Source organism: Telopea speciosissima, chromosome 1, assembly GCF_018873765.1.
Source record: "Telopea speciosissima isolate NSW1024214 ecotype Mountain lineage chromosome 1, Tspe_v1, whole genome shotgun sequence".
In the NCBI taxonomy this organism is placed as follows: domain Eukaryota; kingdom Viridiplantae; phylum Streptophyta; class Magnoliopsida; order Proteales; family Proteaceae; genus Telopea; species Telopea speciosissima.
Window position 1 is genome coordinate 34,679,633 of NC_057916.1, and position 20,651 is coordinate 34,700,283.

General features: G+C 39.2%; 1 protein-coding gene across 1 annotated transcript; it reads left to right on the top strand.

Moving 5' to 3' along the window:
* Window positions 1–10,873: 10,873 nt before the first annotated feature.
* LOC122649185 (sulfate transporter 3.1-like) lies at window positions 10,874–16,763 on the top strand. The gene is made up of 11 exons (XM_043842561.1): window positions 10,874–11,225; window positions 11,323–11,702; window positions 12,095–12,160; window positions 12,255–12,368; window positions 12,527–12,643; window positions 14,104–14,230; window positions 14,383–14,669; window positions 15,747–15,937; window positions 16,030–16,115; window positions 16,377–16,453; window positions 16,568–16,763. Exons 1-11 carry the CDS (start codon window positions 10,874–10,876, stop codon window positions 16,751–16,753), a joined length of 1,983 nt encoding a protein of 660 aa, XP_043698496.1. The 3' UTR covers window positions 16,754–16,763.
* The last annotated feature ends 3,888 nt before the right edge of the window (window positions 16,764–20,651 follow it).

Genomic DNA, 20,651 nt, shown 5'->3' on the forward strand with positions numbered 1-20,651 from the left:
ATAATTAATCACTTCATTATGCATCTCAAGCTTCAATTATCCATCACTCAAAACTTTTTTGTAAAGATGTTGGCAATCGGATTGTGTGGGGGTGAAAAGGAAGAGGATTAGAGCTAGGAAAACTTTAATCCTTGTTCTTTCACTTTTTCTTTGTCACAATGTCACCTTGTATCTCAATTGTTTGATGAAATTTGTGTATTGTCATGATCTCATATAGGAGAAAGCTTTTCGGGAGCTCAAAATAGTCCTATGTAACCGCAATAAAAGTGGTAAGTCTAAAAAAGGATGTACCCAGTGCACAACGCTCCGGCCACTATAGGGTCTGGGGAGGGTCATAATGTACGCAGCCTTACCCCTACTTTGCAGAAAAGCTATTTCCAGATACTCTAACCACTTAGTCACAATGGGGCAACCTAACTGCAACAAATTTGTGTATATTTATTGGCTTTCTAACAAATACCAACAAAAGGAATGTTCCTGCTGCCCCCAATTGTAGGTGCCGATTTAGAATAATCCTCTTCATCTTTGGATTCACAAATACCCCTTTAGGTTTTACTATTTTCTAAAATATCCTTTGAGATTCTAAATTGGCACATGCAATTGGATAGCATGAACATTCCTGCAACCCGGGCAACAGTAAAATTTTATCCCTATTTACACATGGTGAATGAGGAATCCATCCATCATGGCCATCTGTATTGTCAGAGAGCTTGGGGACAGGATTTTTCACCTTTATCAATAAGATGCATGTGGGCGTGTGATGATGATTCAAGAGTCTAATCACATAGTCACATCATCACTAAAAAAGAAATCATGTGGAGAAAACTTAGTCGTAATACATTGGTCAATTGTGTAACCCACCTTGAATTTAACTATTTTGTTTTGTGCTTCCACTAGTTTGTAACCACTCAACATTTCATTTTCCTACAATATTTTCTTTGTTTAAAGATGTGGAAGAGTTTCAAACTTGGAAAAATATCCTTAATGGGATTCAAAACATTGATGATGAGGTCCGCCCATCAATTGTTGATGATATGGCAATTTCTACTATTTTTAATGTCTAAGAAATGATTTGGATTAAGCCTTGTGATTAGGCCTTGTGTCAACCATATACCCTTCTATGTAATGGTATATATACCTTTCCATATATGTTCATGTACCCTCTTGGTAGTATTGAATTTTTCAAGGCTTTACTTTCCCACTCGACATAGGACATTTGAGCTAAAACTTAAAATGTGAGCTAGGGACCCTATGATCTACCAATCCATCAAATATAAGCCCCATCCAGCCTAATCCCTTAAAAAAAACAAAAAAAGACACAAGAATAATCATTAAGTTAAAACTATCCATATTAATGTTTTATGGCTATTAATTCTGCATTTGAAACGAAGACTTGATGGTTGAACACTTATAATTTTGGTTCCAATTTAGCTGGATAAATTCTTACCAAAAAAAAAAAAAAATAGTAGTGCAAATCAAAATGCAAACCATTATTGGTATAGTAACACCACTTTTGCCCTGTCTAGTTGCAACAAAAATGAGGGGAAGGAAAATGGAATTCAAATATAAATAAATAATAATCTATATAATTAATATCGTATTCGGTTCAAATTTAATCGGCGGTTTCTATCCTGGAATAGGAATCCAACAAGACCAAATCAATTCCAATATTTCAGATCCGGATTGTAACCAAATTTTATTCGATTCGATTTGGCTTATTCATATTGACTCTGGTTTGAATTTTTTGTTCTGATTCCAATTCAACACCCTTAACTATGACTATCGATGCCCTGCCCTTGCATCTCTCTCTCTCTCTCTCTCTCTCTCTCTCTCTCTCTCTCATTGTGTCTTGAGAATGGTTCAGGTTCTCGTACAAGAACCTTTCTCATACGCCAGATGGCACACAAATATAATCCAAGAGACTGAGTGAATTCCATTTGTGCGTCATCTAACGTACAAGAATGGTTCTCGTACGAGAACCTGATCCAGCCTCTAGTGTCTTTGGTTCCCTTGTGTCTACATCTCCTAGTTTCTATTTATATTTTTCTAAACTTGGGTTTTTTTTTTTAAATACCTAAGAAATTGCCATGTGGCAAGCATGCAGTTTTTTTATGATAAAAGAGAAATAACTTATAAAAGAAGAGAGATTACATCATGTAATGTCCTAGAAGCAGATACTGATACCTTAGCTCTCATAGCCTTAGAGGCAAACATATGGGGAAAAAAAACTTTGTTGTCCACATCATTACGAAAAACACTGGTATGAACATAAAAAGAGATTTGTGAGAGACTATGAGTGGAGTTCTAAGGCCAGAGATTTGTAGATGGGGCCAGAATCATGTCCTACAAAGCCTGTGAAGCATTCTAAACACTAGTGAATGCTAGTCCATCTTAAATAATTTTTAAAACTTTAAGAAGGCTTCTAGCTTCAGCCTCAATGGAATTGTTTGTCAAGATATTATCCAACTCTATCAAAAGAACAAAAAAAAAAAAAAACCTCTGTAACAAAAGGCCATAATCCCATCCAAAAGTGTTTAGGGAGATATTAGAGTATCTTGCCTAGATCAAAATAGGATACCTTAAGAAGAGAACATCAAAATCCGACAAAAAAAAGATGGGAAATTTACACATACCACCCCTGAGGTTTGATGAAAGGATATTTTCACCCCCCAGTTTTGGAAAATTCTGTGTACCCCCTGAGGGTTGGCAAACAGTAACAAATAAGCCATTTTCGCCAGTTCATGACTGACACTGTTAAAAATTAGACTTGAACTGACGGAATTGCCCTTCTAAGAAGAACCCAAAAAAAAAAACAAAACAAAACTTGCAACTCATCTTGCCCAAAATCGATTGGGGAAGATGAGTTGCAACCATCCCAGCGCCCCATTGACTCGTTGCCACTCAATCACTCCTCTTCAACCTCTTTGCCTGAACCGAATCATCACCATCTTCACCGTCACTCTTTACTCCACCCTCAAACCCTAACCCTAAACTCTGATTTGTTCACCATCACTCCTGGAAATGGCGGAAACCAACTTTTGTGGAGCTCCTCTGATTCTTGTAAACTGGGGGACTGTCTCTACTCACAGGCTAGCTCCGTCCATTGTCGTCGATCTACTCAAGGAAAACAAGATACACAAAGTAAAACTTTTTTATGCAGACCCAGATGCTCTTTCTGCTCTCAAGGGAACTCAGATTGAGGTTATGGTGGGCATTCCGAATGAGTTCTTGTCCATCTTAAGTTCTTCACCGAATGTTGCAGATTTGTGGGTTCGTCAGAATATTTCCAAATACATAGTTAAAAGGCGGTGTTAATATCAGGTATGTTTTATAATAAATTTCTCTTTTTTTTAAAAAAAAATCTATTTACCATGTTAGATGATCAAATGGAGAACATTCTTGAGTATTCATAACTAAACCAGAGGTTGTAGTCATTCTCCAGTGTTTAAACCATAAGAAATACCGAAAATGAACTGGTTCTTCAATGCTTTCCTAAATTTCAGAATGAATTCAATACACATCCCAAGAATCAATACATATAATCCATTGTTGAATAACAGAGTATGAATTTAAAAGGGTCTATTAGCAATTAAAATGATCCATTAGTTGTGCTTTTAATGGCGCATCTCACTATGTCACAGATGGGCAAAATGTGTATTCTAATGCTTTTGATGGCAATTACGACACACTAGTTGCTGCTCTTAACAGAATTGGATATGGTCAGATGCCCATTTCCAGGAGTGATGGTGAACAAATCAGAGTTTAGGGTTAGGGTTTGAGAGTGGAGCAGAGAGTGATGGTGAAGATGGTGATGATGCGCTGGGATGGTTGCAACTCATCTTCCTCAATCGATTTTGGGGAAGATGAGTTGCAGGTTTTTTTTTTTTTTTTTTTTTTTTTTTTTGGGGGGGGTTCTTCTTAGAACTGCAATTCCCTCAGTTCAAGTCTAATTTTTAACAGTGTTAATCATGAACTGACGGAATGGGCTTATTTGTTATACCATTTGCAAACCTCAGGGGGGTATGTAGAATTTTCCAAAACTGGAGGGTGAAAATATCCTTTCGTCAAATCTCAGGGGTGGTATGTGTAAATTTCCAAAAAAGATTAGATTTTCCACTATGAATAATTAAAGGGGACAGATCCTCATTATTGAATGGGGATATTCTCAAGTCGACAATCCATCTGTTAACATTGTCCAGAATCAGCTTCAAAATAGTTGTAATATTATTTGTTCCTAAAAGCCGTTGGTCCATATTGGGCCGGGCCAAGAATCCAGGATGGACGGCCAGGTTGCGAGCCGTGTGGGGAAAGGTCACTTGAAACACAATCCCATCCCATCACCCAAAGGATGAGCCACGTGGCAGATGCTCAGAGGGCACTAACAGAGAGCGACGTCGCTCAAGGAACGTGAGAACGCAGGGCAAGATGGACCCCACCATGGCCGCAAGCGGTTGGGAGTAATGCAGGCTTGGTGGGGTATGTGGCAAGCACTGGTTGAGGCTGGGAATATGGGACCGAGAGAAGTGGATTGTGTGGGGAACAACTGCACGGACTGATAAGCAGAAGAGTCTCTCCTATATAAGGAGATCGACTAATCCAGAAAAGGACACACAAACACACCTGACAAAAATCAGAAGCTTTATTTTACTTTACTTTGCGCTTTTATTTGTCTTTCCTTTGCAATTTGCTGGTTTTTTGTCGTTTTCCTGGATTGAAAGGATGTATGTTCATGCATTTGGAGTGACGCAGATGAACTTGCAAAGTCCACACTCATATCTGGTATGATCGAAATATACATTCATTGTTTAATCTTGTTTATTCCTGTTTGTGTTCATTGGCGCAGTTCTTTCTGTTGGCAATCTGTTAGTTTATTCAGTTTGCGACCTACGTTGTTGGCTTAGTCCAAAAGACCTTAGAGCTACTCAGCCAAGAGGGAGACCGACTTGTCTGGTTAAGAATCAGATCAGGCTATTTCGGCCTCGTTTAAACCTGCGCAAAGGTTCTGACACGACGACGCTATTTGCACCACGTGCACATTCCCCTGTGTGTGAGTTGTTGCGATTTTTTTTCGCCAACAAATATCTGAAATAACAACTCGATTCCTATGCTTCTAGATAAAATAGAGAATGATAGAGATCACACTGAAAACCCACTTCTAAGTTAATTTGGAAGAGGACATAGAAGTGTAGGGATGTAAACGGATCGGATGTGATCGGAGCCGGATATTCCTTGGCCGAATACGGATACCTCTAAACGGATACGGATACGGATCGGATTCGGATTTTCGACCATCCGTTTACATATCGCCTTGTGTAACCCGGACCTTCCTCCCCTAGCGGATACAATTCTCTCTCAATCCATATCTCTTAGATCATGATTCTCTTTTCATCATATTCTAGAACTTGTTTAATCTTCAAAAACCCTAAAATCATTATTTACTTAATTTTTTATTATTAAGTATTCGGATTTTTTTCAGCAATTTTAATCGGAGTATTCGGATTATTTTCCGGATATCTCTAAACGAATACGGATGCCCCTAAACGAATACGGATGCGAATTCGGATTGATTTGGTATCCATTTACATCCCTACATAGAAGTTCAGATTAATAAAAAGACATCTAATTGAGAAGTGAGATAAAAGTTCAATTCTCAACCCCAAAGGTCTAGCAGCCCCAAATTCTTTTGGAGACCACAAGAAAATAAAATTGCAAATTGTTTCTTGATTGGTCTTACAGATCGGGAAGCAAGTATCGATATCCATTCATTTTCCCAAAGTGGCCCGAACAGGAAAAACTTTATGGATCACTCTCCAGTCTCCATAGGTGTAATTTAAAATTGAGTAAATTACTCCCCCCTCCCCTTGATTATACTCTAATGACAAACCCCTCCCCTGGGTTTTGAGTAATGACTCTCCCCTCCCCTGCATTCCCAAGATTCTATCAACCGTACCCATTCCGTTAAAATGGGCTGTTAAGTGATGACATCATCTATTTTTTTAAATCCCAAACTGCCCTTATATTTGTAATATTCCAATAATACCCCCTAACCATATCAAAACCCTAAAAATTTAGCCACCACTTCCGTAGCCACGATCACCACCATGGCTGTATCCACCACCGCTGCCCTCACGAGGTCCAAAATGAGACTGACGCCATTGATGGTGATGATGAGAAAGCTATGGGGATGCACAAAGGAAAGACACTAGAAGATCCACATTACACAGTTCAATATAGATGCAAGGAACGGATCAGGTTCGAAACCCTCCACTGCCTTCATCTTCCATATCTTGTATATGGTTAAAACAGGGAGAGATAGAGAGAGAGAGAGAGAGATGTGAAGAAGAGAGAAAATTCCAATTGAATGTAATAGTGGAAATCGAAGTTTAAAATGGAACCCTATAGTGACGGTAATGGCGATGGTCAAGAGGCAAACAGGAAGATCAAGTTACAATTTTAGAAGTAGAAGCTGCTTTTGCTGAGACAGCCAGAGAGTGAGATAGGGTTTCAAAAATTCTGTCTTTTTTGAGGTTTTGTTTGACGAAGAGGGAACAGATAGAACCTTTGTCTATATCTTCTTCAGATTAGGTGCGACTTCAGCATTAGAAACAAAATTGTCTTCCTATGTTGAGGGGTAAGCGATAACACATCGTCGATTTCAGAGGAGATCTGTAACCTTTACTCAACATGGGATTCATCCAAAACCATACTGCTCTAGACAGCGAAGAAGCTGAAGCGTAGAGGCTAACATTCAGGTCGCTCAATGAAGAAGGCTCTCCCAATATTTCATCTGGTTCCAACTCAGAAATTCGTTTCTCCTGTCGTCGTAATCCCTGTTGATCCTCTAATGGCGACGAGGAGAAGAAAAACAGATACAGGGATATTAACAATAATCAAACTTCTGAATATATCCTGTGTGTCTCCGTTATTCAATGAATAGAATATATATATATATATATATGTAGGTTACAAGGTTCAATCCTATTAATGTTGGGATGAGAATAAAGAAAGCTCCACTTACATGAAGGAGTGGAAAGAAACATAAAATAACAGATCCATTTACATAAGAAAGTGGAAAGAAAGATATAAAAACAGATCCACTTACATAAAGAATAGAAAGGAATATATGTGAGACGTGTGCTCCTTGTGTACCATGCGTTGAGAACGGTAATAAGCAATGAAGAACACATCGTCCGTTCTTAGCTCTGGTTCCTGTTTCCATTGAACAGAGCTCAGGCGACTGATAGCTGAAACAGAGAACAAGCAAACAATGGCGAAATTCGTGACCCAGTAAACTTGAAGCATCATTGGATGAGAAGCGGCCTGGAATCTCTTCTTGTGAAGGATTAAAATCGCAATACCTAGATGCATTGCAGTTTGTACTAGCGGTATTGAATTCAATTCTATACGATTTGGAGTTGCAGGAGGAGGATGAAGAAGAAGTGGGTCAGAGGGCAATATAGTCTTTTTCAACACTTAACAGCCCTTTTTAACGGAATGGGTACGGTTGATAGAATCTTGGGAATGCAGGGGAGGGGAGAGTCATTATTCAAAACCTAGGGGAGGGGTTTGTCATTAGAGCATAATCGAGGGGAGGGGGGAGTAATTTACTCTTTAAAATTTGGCTGAATGTTGAGTTTCTAAAAAAATGTCCACCGTTGGGAAGATGAAATAGGTAAAACTAATCCATTTGGGTGGGTTGAGGAGAAAAACATCTATCTCTAATTATGAAATTAGCAGCCAACTTGGTGGTAAAGTGGTGGGAGTTTAAAAGGTGGGACCACCATCGATCCATAGATTGTGATGAGAAAACCTTTATTATTTCACAAATAGAGGATGAAGAAAAGAAGAGAGAAAAAGTATTCAAATTCTATGAATTGGATGAAATAAAATCGCTAACCTTGACCAAATAAGGAGTCATGGTTGGATTGAAGTGGTAGAAAAGAGTCCACCAGCTGAGGGGGAAACCAAGGATCGGTCCAAAAAAAGGTAATCTATCTGGAACAGGATTCTCTGCAGTACCGACGGGGTGGTAGTGTACATCCGACAGCACAGCAGAGGCCAGGTGGCACCCATGGCACACATGGCCTCTGCTGTGCCGTCAGATGTGCACTGCCACCCCGCCGGTACTGCAGAGGATTTTAATACAATTTATCCAAATTGGATTTTTCGAGAAACCATTCGTTTAAGGAGGGGAACAATGCTCACAACACTATTCACAAATTCACAAGCAATACCCCAGGGATCATCAATCTTAACCCCCTCCCCAGAAAACAGGAATTTAATACGTCGCTTCCTCAGATTATGTTTAGCATGTAGAATGATAATATCTAGTATTTCTATCACCAGAAAAAATATGAGAATTACAAGACTTTTGCAACCAAAACGATTCCTCAACATAAAAAATTGATTGGAGATTAAATGAAAACGTAGAGAGATCATCGAAACTAACCCGGATAAATCCTAATCTTCCAAAATTAAAAAATTATCAAAATACTAGGATCTTAATAAATATATATTCCCAATTGATGGTTCCAGACGGAGTAAAATTAGTCATCAAATTATCATTACCTAACAAACTTGACGGTTCCATGTGAGTGGCCCTGATGGGTCTTGGACGACACTTGTATAAAGACATGATCCGATCTCATCTTTTTTCGATAGGAATTAATTCTTGGGTGATGAAACGAAGGACTCCATCCGTTGCCAGTCCCTACCTTTACACATCAAACGGATCCGGATCCTCTACTGCCGAGCTGCCTCAACTTCCCTATTGCATAGACACAGTAGAGCATGAAATGACTGCCTTACCCCTACTCAGGCAAGGCGCTCAAGTAGGGATAAGGCGGTCATTGCACGTCTCATTGTGTCTTACGCAATATGACGGAGTAGGGGTCGTTCAGTAGTAGAGGATCTAAATTGCACATCAAACACTTGTCATCTCTAGGTGCACCGCATCGTGATTGGTACGCTAAATCAGCACCCATCCGGTAAAGCGACAGATACTCTCTCCGCTTCTTTTATTGGCTTGTTATGTGTGGGGCGATGCGGTAGGTAAGAGACTGATCTAGAGAATCTGGGCTTCCCACTATATATACCCAAAAATAGTAAAAAAATGATATGAATCAAAGTGCGCTGACGCTTGACGCGTGTTAAGCACTTAATTCTGGGAAATATCCAAAGACGGTAGTGAGGGCAATTTTTGTTCCTGACACGTGTCTCTTTAAGATCGTTTATATTGTCCCTGTACGGTACCTTCCATGTTTTATGCAAAGAGTGAACCGTTCCACCTCTCATCAGACTCAATCAGAGAAGGGAGGTGGGAGTGTGGGACCACGTTGTACCTTCAATGTACCCTTCCGTAGGTCAAACGCAGCAGTTAAATAGCATTCCGTCCATACGATTTTATTTATTAAATTTTAATTAGTCAAAATCAAATTAAAAAATTTGACTACAAAGACCAATTAATTAAAATAAATAAATAAATAAAATGTTTGAAATGGGGTTAAATTCTTTTTTCGCTCTAAACGTGTATGATATTAAATATAAAATTAATAGAGTGTTATCTGATCATACGTAAGATGTGATGATTATGTATAAGTACAAAAAACACCTAAAAATAAGGTGATAATTTCTAAACGCCCAATGAACTTTTTGTGTTAAGGAGTAATCATCATACCTTGTGCAATTTTTCAATATATTGAGATATTATGTTAATTCTTTCCACAATCACTAAAGTTGGGAGAGAAGGAAAATCATTGGATGTCTAACATTGTTGCTTACAGCTTACGTGGGTCGAGATCATTGGTACTGTTTGATGATATGATCACAAGCCTCCAACATTGCATCAAACGATCGAGTGGTTATTCTCAATGACATTAGTCTTGTACTCTTTGTGGTGTATATTTAACAATTGATATAACAAATTCAATGGGAATTGAGAATTCATCTTTGAGATTACTTCTTCCTATGGAAGTTTTAAAGTTTGAAGGACTTACTCTTCCAATACTTTGGAAAAAGATGGAGGGTGGATCACATAGTAGAATCAATGTTTGGCCTTTGTCTATGGAGGTTATTTTATAAGAAATATGGTAAGTTCTGAGGTATCAATCCCTTAATTTTAATGAACAAGTATGAACCTAATTTTTTTTATTTTTTTTTGGTTGAAAAAAAAAAAAAAAAAACTTTAATTCTCATGTAGGGTTGCAAGTTTGGCCTTGACGATGGGATCCTACCTTGGCATGCCCTGAGCCAGAACAAGACCTAGGCTGATATACCCTAACAAGGGTAAGTCAAGATTGGGCCAGACCAAGGTTGGGGCCTCAGGTGGAGCCCGATCCAACCCTGTCTTCTTCTTTATCGTTGAATGAGGCATGCCAGTCTGGAATTTAAGTGAGTTGACTCAGAAACCCATGATATTTGATTTGAAGGAAGCCGGCCGGAACGACAAGAGTCACAAGAATCATAAAGCTATTGGTAATAAAGATTTCGTATCAACGCTACGTGTCTATTCCACGTGTATTCAGGGACCCACAACGCACTTACAGAGAATTCTCATGAGGTCCGTCCCTATCACCAACCCCAAACCAGCACTGAAGCGAGGAGGAGGAGGAGGAGGAGGAGGAAGAGGAAGAGGAAGATAGCAGTGAGAAGTGAGGTCACCACTCACCACACACCACTACTCTTTCCCTCTTTATAACCCCCAACTTCCCTCCTTCCTCTCCACTCAGTTTCTCTCACTCACACACACAGAAATCCTCTTCTCTTCTCTTCTCTTCTCTTCTCTTCTCTTTTCTTCCACGGTTATACTTACTTTTACGTCTCTGCATGTAACAGAGCCACCACGAGTTTGACAGAACCAACCACCACCGCAGTGATGAGCAACACCGATTACATGTTCCAATCATCGACGACAACGACGAACCACGTTGGCTGCGTGCATCGCGTGGCAATCCCACCTTCAAAACCCTTCTTCAAGTCACTCAAAGGCTCTCTAAAGGAGACTTTCTTCCCTGATGACCCACTTCGACAGTTCAAGAACCAGTCATCAACTCGGAAGTTTGTTTTAGCTTTGCAATACTTTCTACCAATCCTTGAATGGGCTCCTCGTTACAGTTTCCAGTTCTTCAAAGCTGATCTCATCGCTGGGTTTACAATTGCAAGCCTTGCTATTCCTCAGGGTATCAGTTATGCCAAGTTAGCCAATCTCCCTGCCATCCTTGGCCTATGTGAGTACTTTAATTTCTCCCTCCAAATCGAATTCCAATTCTGATAGATTATTATGAAATATGATTTGTTGAAATCTTTTTGAAATGGGTAATGCAGATTCGAGCTTTGTGCCACCTTTGGTATACGCAATGATGGGGAGTTCTAGGGATTTGGCGGTAGGGAGTGTGGCTGTTCCATCACTTCTCATGGGAACTATGCTAGGGAAAGAGGTGAATTTTCTTGAAGAACCAAAGCTGTACCTTCACCTCGCCTTCACTGCTACATTCTTTGCTGGAGTTTTCCAAGCTGCCTTGGGCTTCTTAAGGCTTGGGTTTATTGTGGATTTTCTTTCACATGCAACTATAGTTGGGTTCATGGGTGGAGCAGCTACAGTTGTTTGTCTACAGCAATTGAAAGGGATTCTGGGTTTGGCACACTTCACTCGTGGCACTGATCTTGTCTCAGTCATGCGTTCTGTCTTCACCCAGACACATCAGGTTCAATTCTCTCTTTCAGTCTCTCCTTTATTTCCCCTGTTTCTGAAAGCAAAAAATTTTCTGTAAAGTTTCAGTGCTCTCCCCTGTTTTTTCAAATTGATTCCATCAAACAGCAACAATCACGGGTGTTTGGCTTAAAAATAACATTAATGGGTTCATGGGTTTTGTTTGTTTCTCTTTGTTTTTCTCAAAAGTAACCAAAAAAAAAACAATTTTTAATAACTTCAACTCTGTTCCAATCTCAGTTCATTCAGGAAGTGGTGCTAATTTGTCGATGACTACTCTGCATTCTTTTCTATTTTTTATTTTTTATTTTTTGAAAAGATCACCCAAACTAAATTGTTTTTTTGGTAAATTGGACCACTAACAGTAGTGGTTTGTGATGGTTGCAGTGGCAATGGGAGAGTGGTGTATTGGGATGTGTCTTCCTCTTCTTTCTCATCCTCACCAAATACTTGGTAATTAAATCATCAAGGCTCTTCTTTTAGTGCTTAATTTGTTGTTAAATGTGGGGGATCTGGTGATATATTAATATTGTTTGATGAAAAGCAGAGTAAGAGAGGACCAAAGTTCTTCTGGATATCAGCAATGGCACCATTAACGTCTGTGATTCTTGGAAGCCTTCTTGTGTATCTCACTCACGCTGAAAAACACGGTGTTGCAGTGGTGAGCATCTCCATCACCTTTTTTTGTTTCCAACTTTTTTGGCGTTCCACTTCCAGCAGTGTTCTTCCATTTCTGTCTTTATCTAAATAAATAAATTATCATAAATCGCTTTTATCTAATTAAATAAATTATTATAAATCGTTGTTACTGCTTTACAGATTGGACCATTGAAGAAAGGGTTGAATCCACCATCTTGGACGAGTTTGGAATTTGGGTCAGAGCATCTGATGCTAGCCCTTAAAACCGGAATCATCACTAGTGTCATCGGTCTCGCCGTAAGTTACTACTCTGAAATCTATATTATATTAACATATGTCAGCCTTATTCCTCTGGTGGAGCCCTGCAAGGCAAAATCTAGTGTATTGAGCTTCTCTCCAAGGAGCCCAGCACGCTCAGGGAGTTTCTAGTTGTTGGGACTGTATTGCATATATATCTATGCATGCACCGAGATGTGTGCAATACAACCCAACCCTTGAAAACCCTCTGGGCACTTCCTGGATGCTGAACTCCCTGCAGAAGAGCCGGATCCAAATCTAGTAGCCCCGTGATCAGAGACATATTCACAACGTGTGATATTGTGATATTTCATAATGGATCTGGATCTGAATGTGGATCTGGTCCATAATACTGCAAATAATTGATCTTTAAAATAAAAAAAAAAATCAATAATGGACTAAAATAGGCCCAGTGTGGTTGGCGTTCCAACCATTCTAGCCTCACGTGGGTGACTTCTTGTCCACTGGAGACTGTAGCCAACCATGAATTGTTGTTGGTTGAATTACTGGTGTAGGTTTAAAATCAACTAGTGTAGGTTAGCTCAGTGCATGTTCTCATAGTTGTGCTTAGGGTGTCAAACCAAGATCGAGCTCCTCTCCAGGAAGCCCAACACCCAGGGAGTACTCAGGGTGCATCTAGTCGTTGGGTTGTATCGCATACATCCTAAGGGTTGAATGGACATGCATCGGGATGTGTGTGGCACAGTTCATCCATTGAATGTCTCCTTGGGCATTCCCTGGGTGTTGGGTCCCCTGAAGAGGAGCCAAATCCATCAAACCGGCCATCAGTTTGGTTTTAATCCAGGGTTTTAGGCATTGATTTCGGATTGGTCGTATAGATCGATCTGAATTGATAATACCGAGGCCTGATCGATACCTTACAGACAAAGGGTATAATTGTTAAAATATGGTATGATATCAATATCTTTGAGGACAAAACCATCCAATATGGCCAATAGGACCGATATGGATACCAGTACGCATTGGGCCGATACTGATACATATTGGTCTAACACATTCTGTTTCAATTCTTAATTGAGTTCTCTTTAAATGTCTCTTATCGGTTTGTAAGTTTATAATCAACTTAATTTCAGTCTTTCATATGTATAAAAGGAAAAGGCAAAAGGCTGGGCACACCGCCAATATAATGTACCATAAACTAACACTCATTGTATCTATCTCGATCTCTTCCCCCCTTTTAAATGATCCCCTCCCTCTATGCTACTTCCCATACCTCCATTGGTGCAGGTCACTAGCTTACTATACAATGATGGTGTGCCTATCCCTCTCCCCAAAAAAAAATTTGATAATATAAAATATTGATTTTTATTTTAGGCTTTTTCGGATTTCTATCCATTCATTTGGTTTCAATCAGTCTTAATTATTGGTCGATCACTCGATCCAATCAGTTTTGGTTTTTCTATCAATTTATAAAAATCAAAATCAATAAACTAATGCAGGAAGGAATAGCTGTGGGAAGGAGTTTCGCCATGTTGAAGGACTACCACATCGATGGCAACAAAGAGATGATCGCCTTTGGGTTCATGAACATCGCTGGCTCTTGCACTTCTTGCTACTTGACCGCAGGTCCTTCCTTGTATATCAATTTATAATTATTATTATTATTAGTATTATTTACCAAAATTCACTTCTCACTATCGAAATTACCACAATGTTCATATTAAAACTAGTAATTAATTATTAACTAATTAATGCTTGGCCGGAATCGGAAATTTCAGGGCCATTGTCGCGATCGGCGGTGAACTTCAATGCAGGATGCAAGACTGCAGTCTCAAACATTGTGATGGCAACTGCGGTGATGTTAACGTTGTTGTTCCTAACACCATTCTTCTACTACACTCCCCTCGTCGTTCTCGCTTCCATTATCACTGCTGCCATGGTCGGCTTGATCGACTACGAGGCCGCCATCCATCTTTGGAAGCTCGACAAGTTCGACTTCGTTGTGTGCATCAGTGCATATATCAGTGTAGTCTTGAGCAGTGTCGAGCTCGGCTTAATCGTAGCGGTATGTATGTGTTTTCTCATCACCCCCATTACATTTTGTTGGAGAATCTAACCCAAAACCTTAAGCATTAGGTACTTTATGACTCTCCAACATTTCAATACTCTACCTCACGTATAGTTTTGCCATGATCAGACCAAAAAATGGATCTAAGCTCTGATACCATGTTAGAGGGTTAAACCCAAAACCTTAAAGCCCCATTTATTTGGTGAGCAAAACCGGATGGGAAAGGAAAAGTCTATGGGTTCTACATATAATGGGGTCAAAGGACAGCAAAGGCAAGAAAAAGGAGAATGGACCTTCTGCACATACGTGTAGGTGCACATACATGTGAGAGGCAACCACATACACGTCCCTTTTATATTTACATAAATACCCCTCTTCACCTTGAAAATGACAATAATGAGACAGATGGTTGCCTCTTGCATTTATGTGCATCTAAATGTATGTGCGAAGGGCGATCAAGGGCTTGCCCTGTTGGTTCGTTGCTCCTTTGGAGAAACAGTGTCGGGAGCTAGATCGATGGTTCAAGTCTCCTCAACGACACCTAGTCCACATTTAATTGTTTTCCAAGAAGTGGAACCTATGGGTCCCCTCTTGCCTCCTTGTGGGGCCATGATGGCCTTTCGGCCCTTCAATTGCACCCCAAAAAAAAAAAAAACGTATGTGCAAAGAAACCGAATTGAAGAAAAAGATAGTAAAAATGAAGTGGACTAATAAAATAATAATAAAATCCATATCCCAACCTTTTCTCACAAAATCCTACCGAATATGGTAAGATTTTCAAGAAGTACTTTGATTTTTTAAATTTTATGGAAAACATTTAAAATATCCCACCCCCAACTTTTTATTCTCACTCCATTTTTCCATCAAATAAACAAACAAGCAAGCCCTAAAGTGTTAGGTGGGAAGAGTTTATTAGGTAAATATGAAGGCACCAAAAGCCTGAACAAACTAATGTAGGACTATAACTCTATATATGACTCCCAACATCTCAACACATTCCATGGAAATATGGAACTTGAGCTTAGACCTATTCGATAATAATTGATCTCTAATAGACTCAAATGCTTGTTGCAGGTCACATTATCCATGCTTAGGATGCTTCTATTCATAGCAAGGCCAAGAACTTTTGTCCTCGGCAACATCCCCAACTCCATGATATACAGAAACATCGATCAATACCCAGTTGCTAACACTGTTCCTGGAGTTCTTATACTTCAAATTGATGCTCCTATCTACTTTGCCAACGCAAGCTACTTGAGAGAGAGGTACTAATGAAAATGATAATTGAAAATTTATCTCTATCTGTACATTAACAACACAATTAATGCTAATTAGATTAAGTTGTTTTGTCGAATAGAATCTCGAGATGGATTAATGAAGAGGAAGACAGGCTAAAATCATCAGGAGAAGCCAGCTTACACTATGTCATACTAGACCTTGGCCGTAAGTAATCAAACCTATAAGGATTAAACTATGTGATTTTGTTCTATATAGCTTCATCTGTCTCGGCATAAAATTTTACGCAGTAAATTTTACATGTCAAAAAGTTTTCCATTGTTTGTTTCCATAAAAAAAACAAGCATTGGAAAACTTTTATACATGTAAAATTTTGTAAGTCAAATTTTCCAGGTAAAATTTTATGCTGAAAAAACAGAGCATAATGTTACGACTTCGATCTAACGTGGAAAAATCTTTGATGAACAGCGGTTGGTAGCATCGACACTAGTGGGATTAGCATGCTCGAAGAAGTTAAGAAGAACATAGACAGAAGAGGGCTTAAGGTATTAACTGTTGGACTCTGTAATTTCTTGTTTAATTAGTGATTATTATGTTATTTTTATGGTGGAAATCAAGTGATTTAATACTTGTTTGATCTTTGATGGGTCATCTTGTAGATGGTGTTGGCCAACCCTGGAAGTGAAGTGATGAAGAAGCTAGACATGTCCAAGTTCATAGAGAACATAGGCCAGGAACGGATATATCTAACAGTAGGAGAGGCTGTGGGAGCATGTAACTTCATGCTTCATACCTGCAAGTCAGGCCCAGTGACACTTGAAACAGTCCATGTGAATAATGTCTGAGCAAAGGCTATTTTAGATCTGGGTCCTACATGTCCACGTGGCAAGAAAATAGAGCACAACCAACCAAATTAGGGTTTCTTTTTGGGAGGGGGGTGTTTACAAAGTGAAATTAATTAACTCCACCTTATCAGTTAAATCTTGATGCTTTTCTCTTCTAAACTTTTTTATAACTTTGTAGAATATATGTATTAGGGTGCAATAATGTCAAGAGGGAATTTAGATTGTTGGTCGACCATCTATTTTATGTTTAATCGGTCCAGTGGTTATTTGTTCTCATTTGGCTGTTTACATATACACCTTATTGTACTTCGAATTCATTGTTTCCAATGTTTCAAAGTCCCTTTATATATTATCCACAAAATTATCCTTCTCTGTTTGTCTGTCCAAGATAAAGCATTTTGATTCATTAATCATATCTTAATTAGATCGAGCTCGTACCATTGGATGAAGCTTCTTCCAAGTGTTGACCTCTCAGAGCCGTGCACTGTAGTGCACCGCCAGATGCCCACAAGATTTTAATCCATGAAATTTTTAGTCTCATATGGATAGTAACATCCATGGGAGTATGGGACCATCACGTACATAATTTCATAGCAAGATTCTGTTTCAAAGAATTCGTATGCACTGACATGGAATCCAAGGCTTGGAATTAGCATAAACATGATTGAGATAGCATTTCTTAAAAGGAAAAGGAAGAATCGACATCCTCTACTTCCGCCTGCCCCTACTTCCGTGTGCACCCTACACACATCGAGGCACGCAAAGACCGCCTTATCCCCGCTCGGGCAAGGCGCTTGGGCAGGGGTAAGGTGATCTTTGAGCATCTCGATGTGTGTAGGGCTCACACGGAAGTAGGGGCAAGCGGAAGTAGAGGATGTGAACTCGAAAAGGAAGTACACGTTGTCAATCCCTCTCCAGTTTCCAAGGATTTTAAAATCTGAGGGTGAATCGGTCCCACAACTGTAGAATTGGTCCCTCAAATCTGAAACCTACGATATGGTCCAAAACCCTGGAATTGACTGCTTTGGAAAGACCTAAACGGACGAAGTTGGGATCGGTTATGGCCTATACTTGACCGATCCAATTCTGATTTTAAAACATTGACATTCTCACTCTCGATGTTAAAAATGCGGACTCATACACACTCCGAATCCTTCTCTCTCCCTCCCCACTATTGGTTTGGCTTGTAAGATACCAATATAAACAGACATGTTAATCCGGCCCTCTCCCTTCTTAATATAATCCCAAGATGAAGATAATTCACTAATCGATCTACTGTTTTTAAGTAGGAAATATCGGGAACAAAGAGCTCAAGACACCTTCAAGCAGGCTTGGAGGGGAAGGAGATGAAAACAAAACACAAAGGCAAGAATTATCTTATCCAAATCAAAATCTACAAAAACTACTCTAAACCACCAAGTAGTTGTAGATATTCACAAAGATGAGAGCTAAAACCATCAGACGGCTCTATTAAATCCCAACTCTCTCTCATAAAAGCAGACAAACCTCATACAAAGATTAAATCCCTAAACAATCATCCTTCCATGTACCATCTATTGGTGTGAGTCTATGTAGTGAAGGTGAAATAATTGATTCTGGGTTATCTATCCGCACGTATACGTACACGTGTGGTTAATTAGGTGGTGACATTAATATGTCGTCCCTTTTGCTTCCATAAATGCCTCTCCTTGTAGAGACCGAATCACCTACCCGTAAGTGTACATTAATTTTATCTGCAGGTGGGTGATGTCTTCTCTCCCACTACTGTCATTAAGAATACATGGAGGGGCATTTTTGAAAGCACAAAAGACAGATGTCATCATCTAGCTAACTGAACATTAAGCATATATGTATGGGTACCTAAAGAGTCGTTACACTCCACATATGGGGAGCTGATCCAAGCTACCTAGTTTCAAACTATTATCAGACTTTTCTACCCAAAAAAAAAAAAAAACCACTATTATCAGACTTTAACCTAATTGGTCTAAAGCCATTATTGACGTCTTCAAACTCCACAACCTATATATCTTCATCTAGTTGCTTATTTCTTAGAAGTTCCATTTTGAATATTCTAAAGGTTCCAGTCTCTTGCTTATTGCTCTGCCGGTGCTGGTAACATCAACTTGATAAAAATCAAATTTCTTCATTCAGAATCCTCTTCTCAGTCCAAACTCCCCACCATATCATACCTACCAGCTGTGACCACCATTGAAGAAGATAAGGTGAGGAAGGCTATTGCCTTTTTATTCCAACCAATCCTTAAAGACAAGGTCGTACCTATATCATATCTACAATGATAAAACAATTCTTTGTTGATGATATTTCAGATTCAGATCTCCCTTTTCAAGGTTCAAAATTTTAAAAAAATGGAGATGAAAAATGTTTTCATGGCCAGTTAATGGTGTTTGATGATGCTGGTCCTGATCATATATATCCAATACAAAAATATAATTGTGAATTTGTGACCCACTCATCACTTTTGATCAGCAAATAGGTTTCCGGCTATGTGGGTTCCCAATTCATTACGTAAACAAATCTACCAAAAAAAATGATTTACTAAACCAATTTGTAGATTTTTGTTTTTAGCAAAGCTTGGTACTGTAATTTGGATCCATTGATATCATTAACAATATATAGAATAATAATTATTGGTTAACCTTTATTAATCAACCTTTTGAAATTTTTTTCTATTAAAAATCAGGGAAGTGGGGAAAGAAGAGTATAAATTACCCACTCTAGAAAAGAATACCCAGAAATTAGAGAATCGTAATCCTCTCCTGCCGCCGCCTGACCGTGCAGCCTCACACAGGCAGGGGTGAAATGACTGTCCTAACCCACCAAGATAGGGTGCTCAGGCAATGCCTAGGGCGGTCATTTCGCCCCTACCTGTGTGAGGCTACACGCCAGCCGCACAAGCAGGCGGTAGCAGAGGATCCAAATTGAAAATTAAAGTGATCATATTGGAAATTAAAGTGATCGTGTTAAAGGCTCCAATCCAAAAGCTTAGACTATTAATGGAGATAGCTCCTTGAGTGTGAAGATATTAAAGACTTACAAATTCCAATGTGGGATCTCTTCATCTCCTTCTTTATTTATTTATTTATTTGGGGTTTACTTTTGTAATAAGACATGGGCTTTGGGCCCAATATGATCGCTCACATGAGGGGGGTAGATCGCAGACGCATAGGGAGGGACCGATCCCTTCCCCTCTTCTTTTCTTCTATTTTAGATTCCCAGAGGGAATCGGATTAGTGGGGGTGCCCAGGGGCCGGGTGTAGCCTATAAATAGGTTATTAGGCTCTAACCCTAGAGAGACATAACAGATTCAGATTCCTCTCCCTCCTCTTCAAGCACTGCATATTCCTAGGGTTTCCATTCGATTGCCTAAGGTTTTGCGATGTGGATTTCTCTCGTCAAAAAGCTTGTAGAGATCGTGAATTGCTAGTAACTATAAGCCGTGTTCGATCATCCCTTCCGTTGCGATTCCACTCTGTTCAAGTAAGATCTAAACTTCTGTATTTAATGGATTGGAATGCTCATAGGTTAACAACTTTCAACACTACCCTTCACAGATCAGCAAAATAAGACTGCATCAAACACGTATAAAAACACTGAGGTAAGAATAGGAATAATGGACAATACCCTAAGGGCTTGCATGATAACACTTATGTTTCTAGGTTATGTTTCTATTCCATAGATAACTTTTTTGTATTCGATTACTAGGTTAAATTTCTTGACCAAAAAAAAAGGGGGTTTGGTATCACATAGTAAATTTTATTTCTAGCTAGAAAAGAAATAGAAACGTGTTTGTTCCGCGTAGTCCAAGTGAAGCCTGAAAATTTTCAGACATCATTACCTGTGCCATGTCTGGTAGAATGGAGAATGTGGAAAGGGGAAG

Coding starts and splice junctions, on each gene's coding strand:
- LOC122649185 (XM_043842561.1), top strand. CDS start 10,874: ATGAGCAACACCGATTACATGTTCCAATCATCGACGACAACGACGAAC. Junction 14,231..14,382: donor TTCTTGCTACTTGACCGCAG/GTCCTTCCTTGT, acceptor CGGAAATTTCAG/GGCCATTGTCGCGATCGGCG. Junction 14,670..15,746: donor AGCTCGGCTTAATCGTAGCG/GTATGTATGTGT, acceptor TGCTTGTTGCAG/GTCACATTATCCATGCTTAG.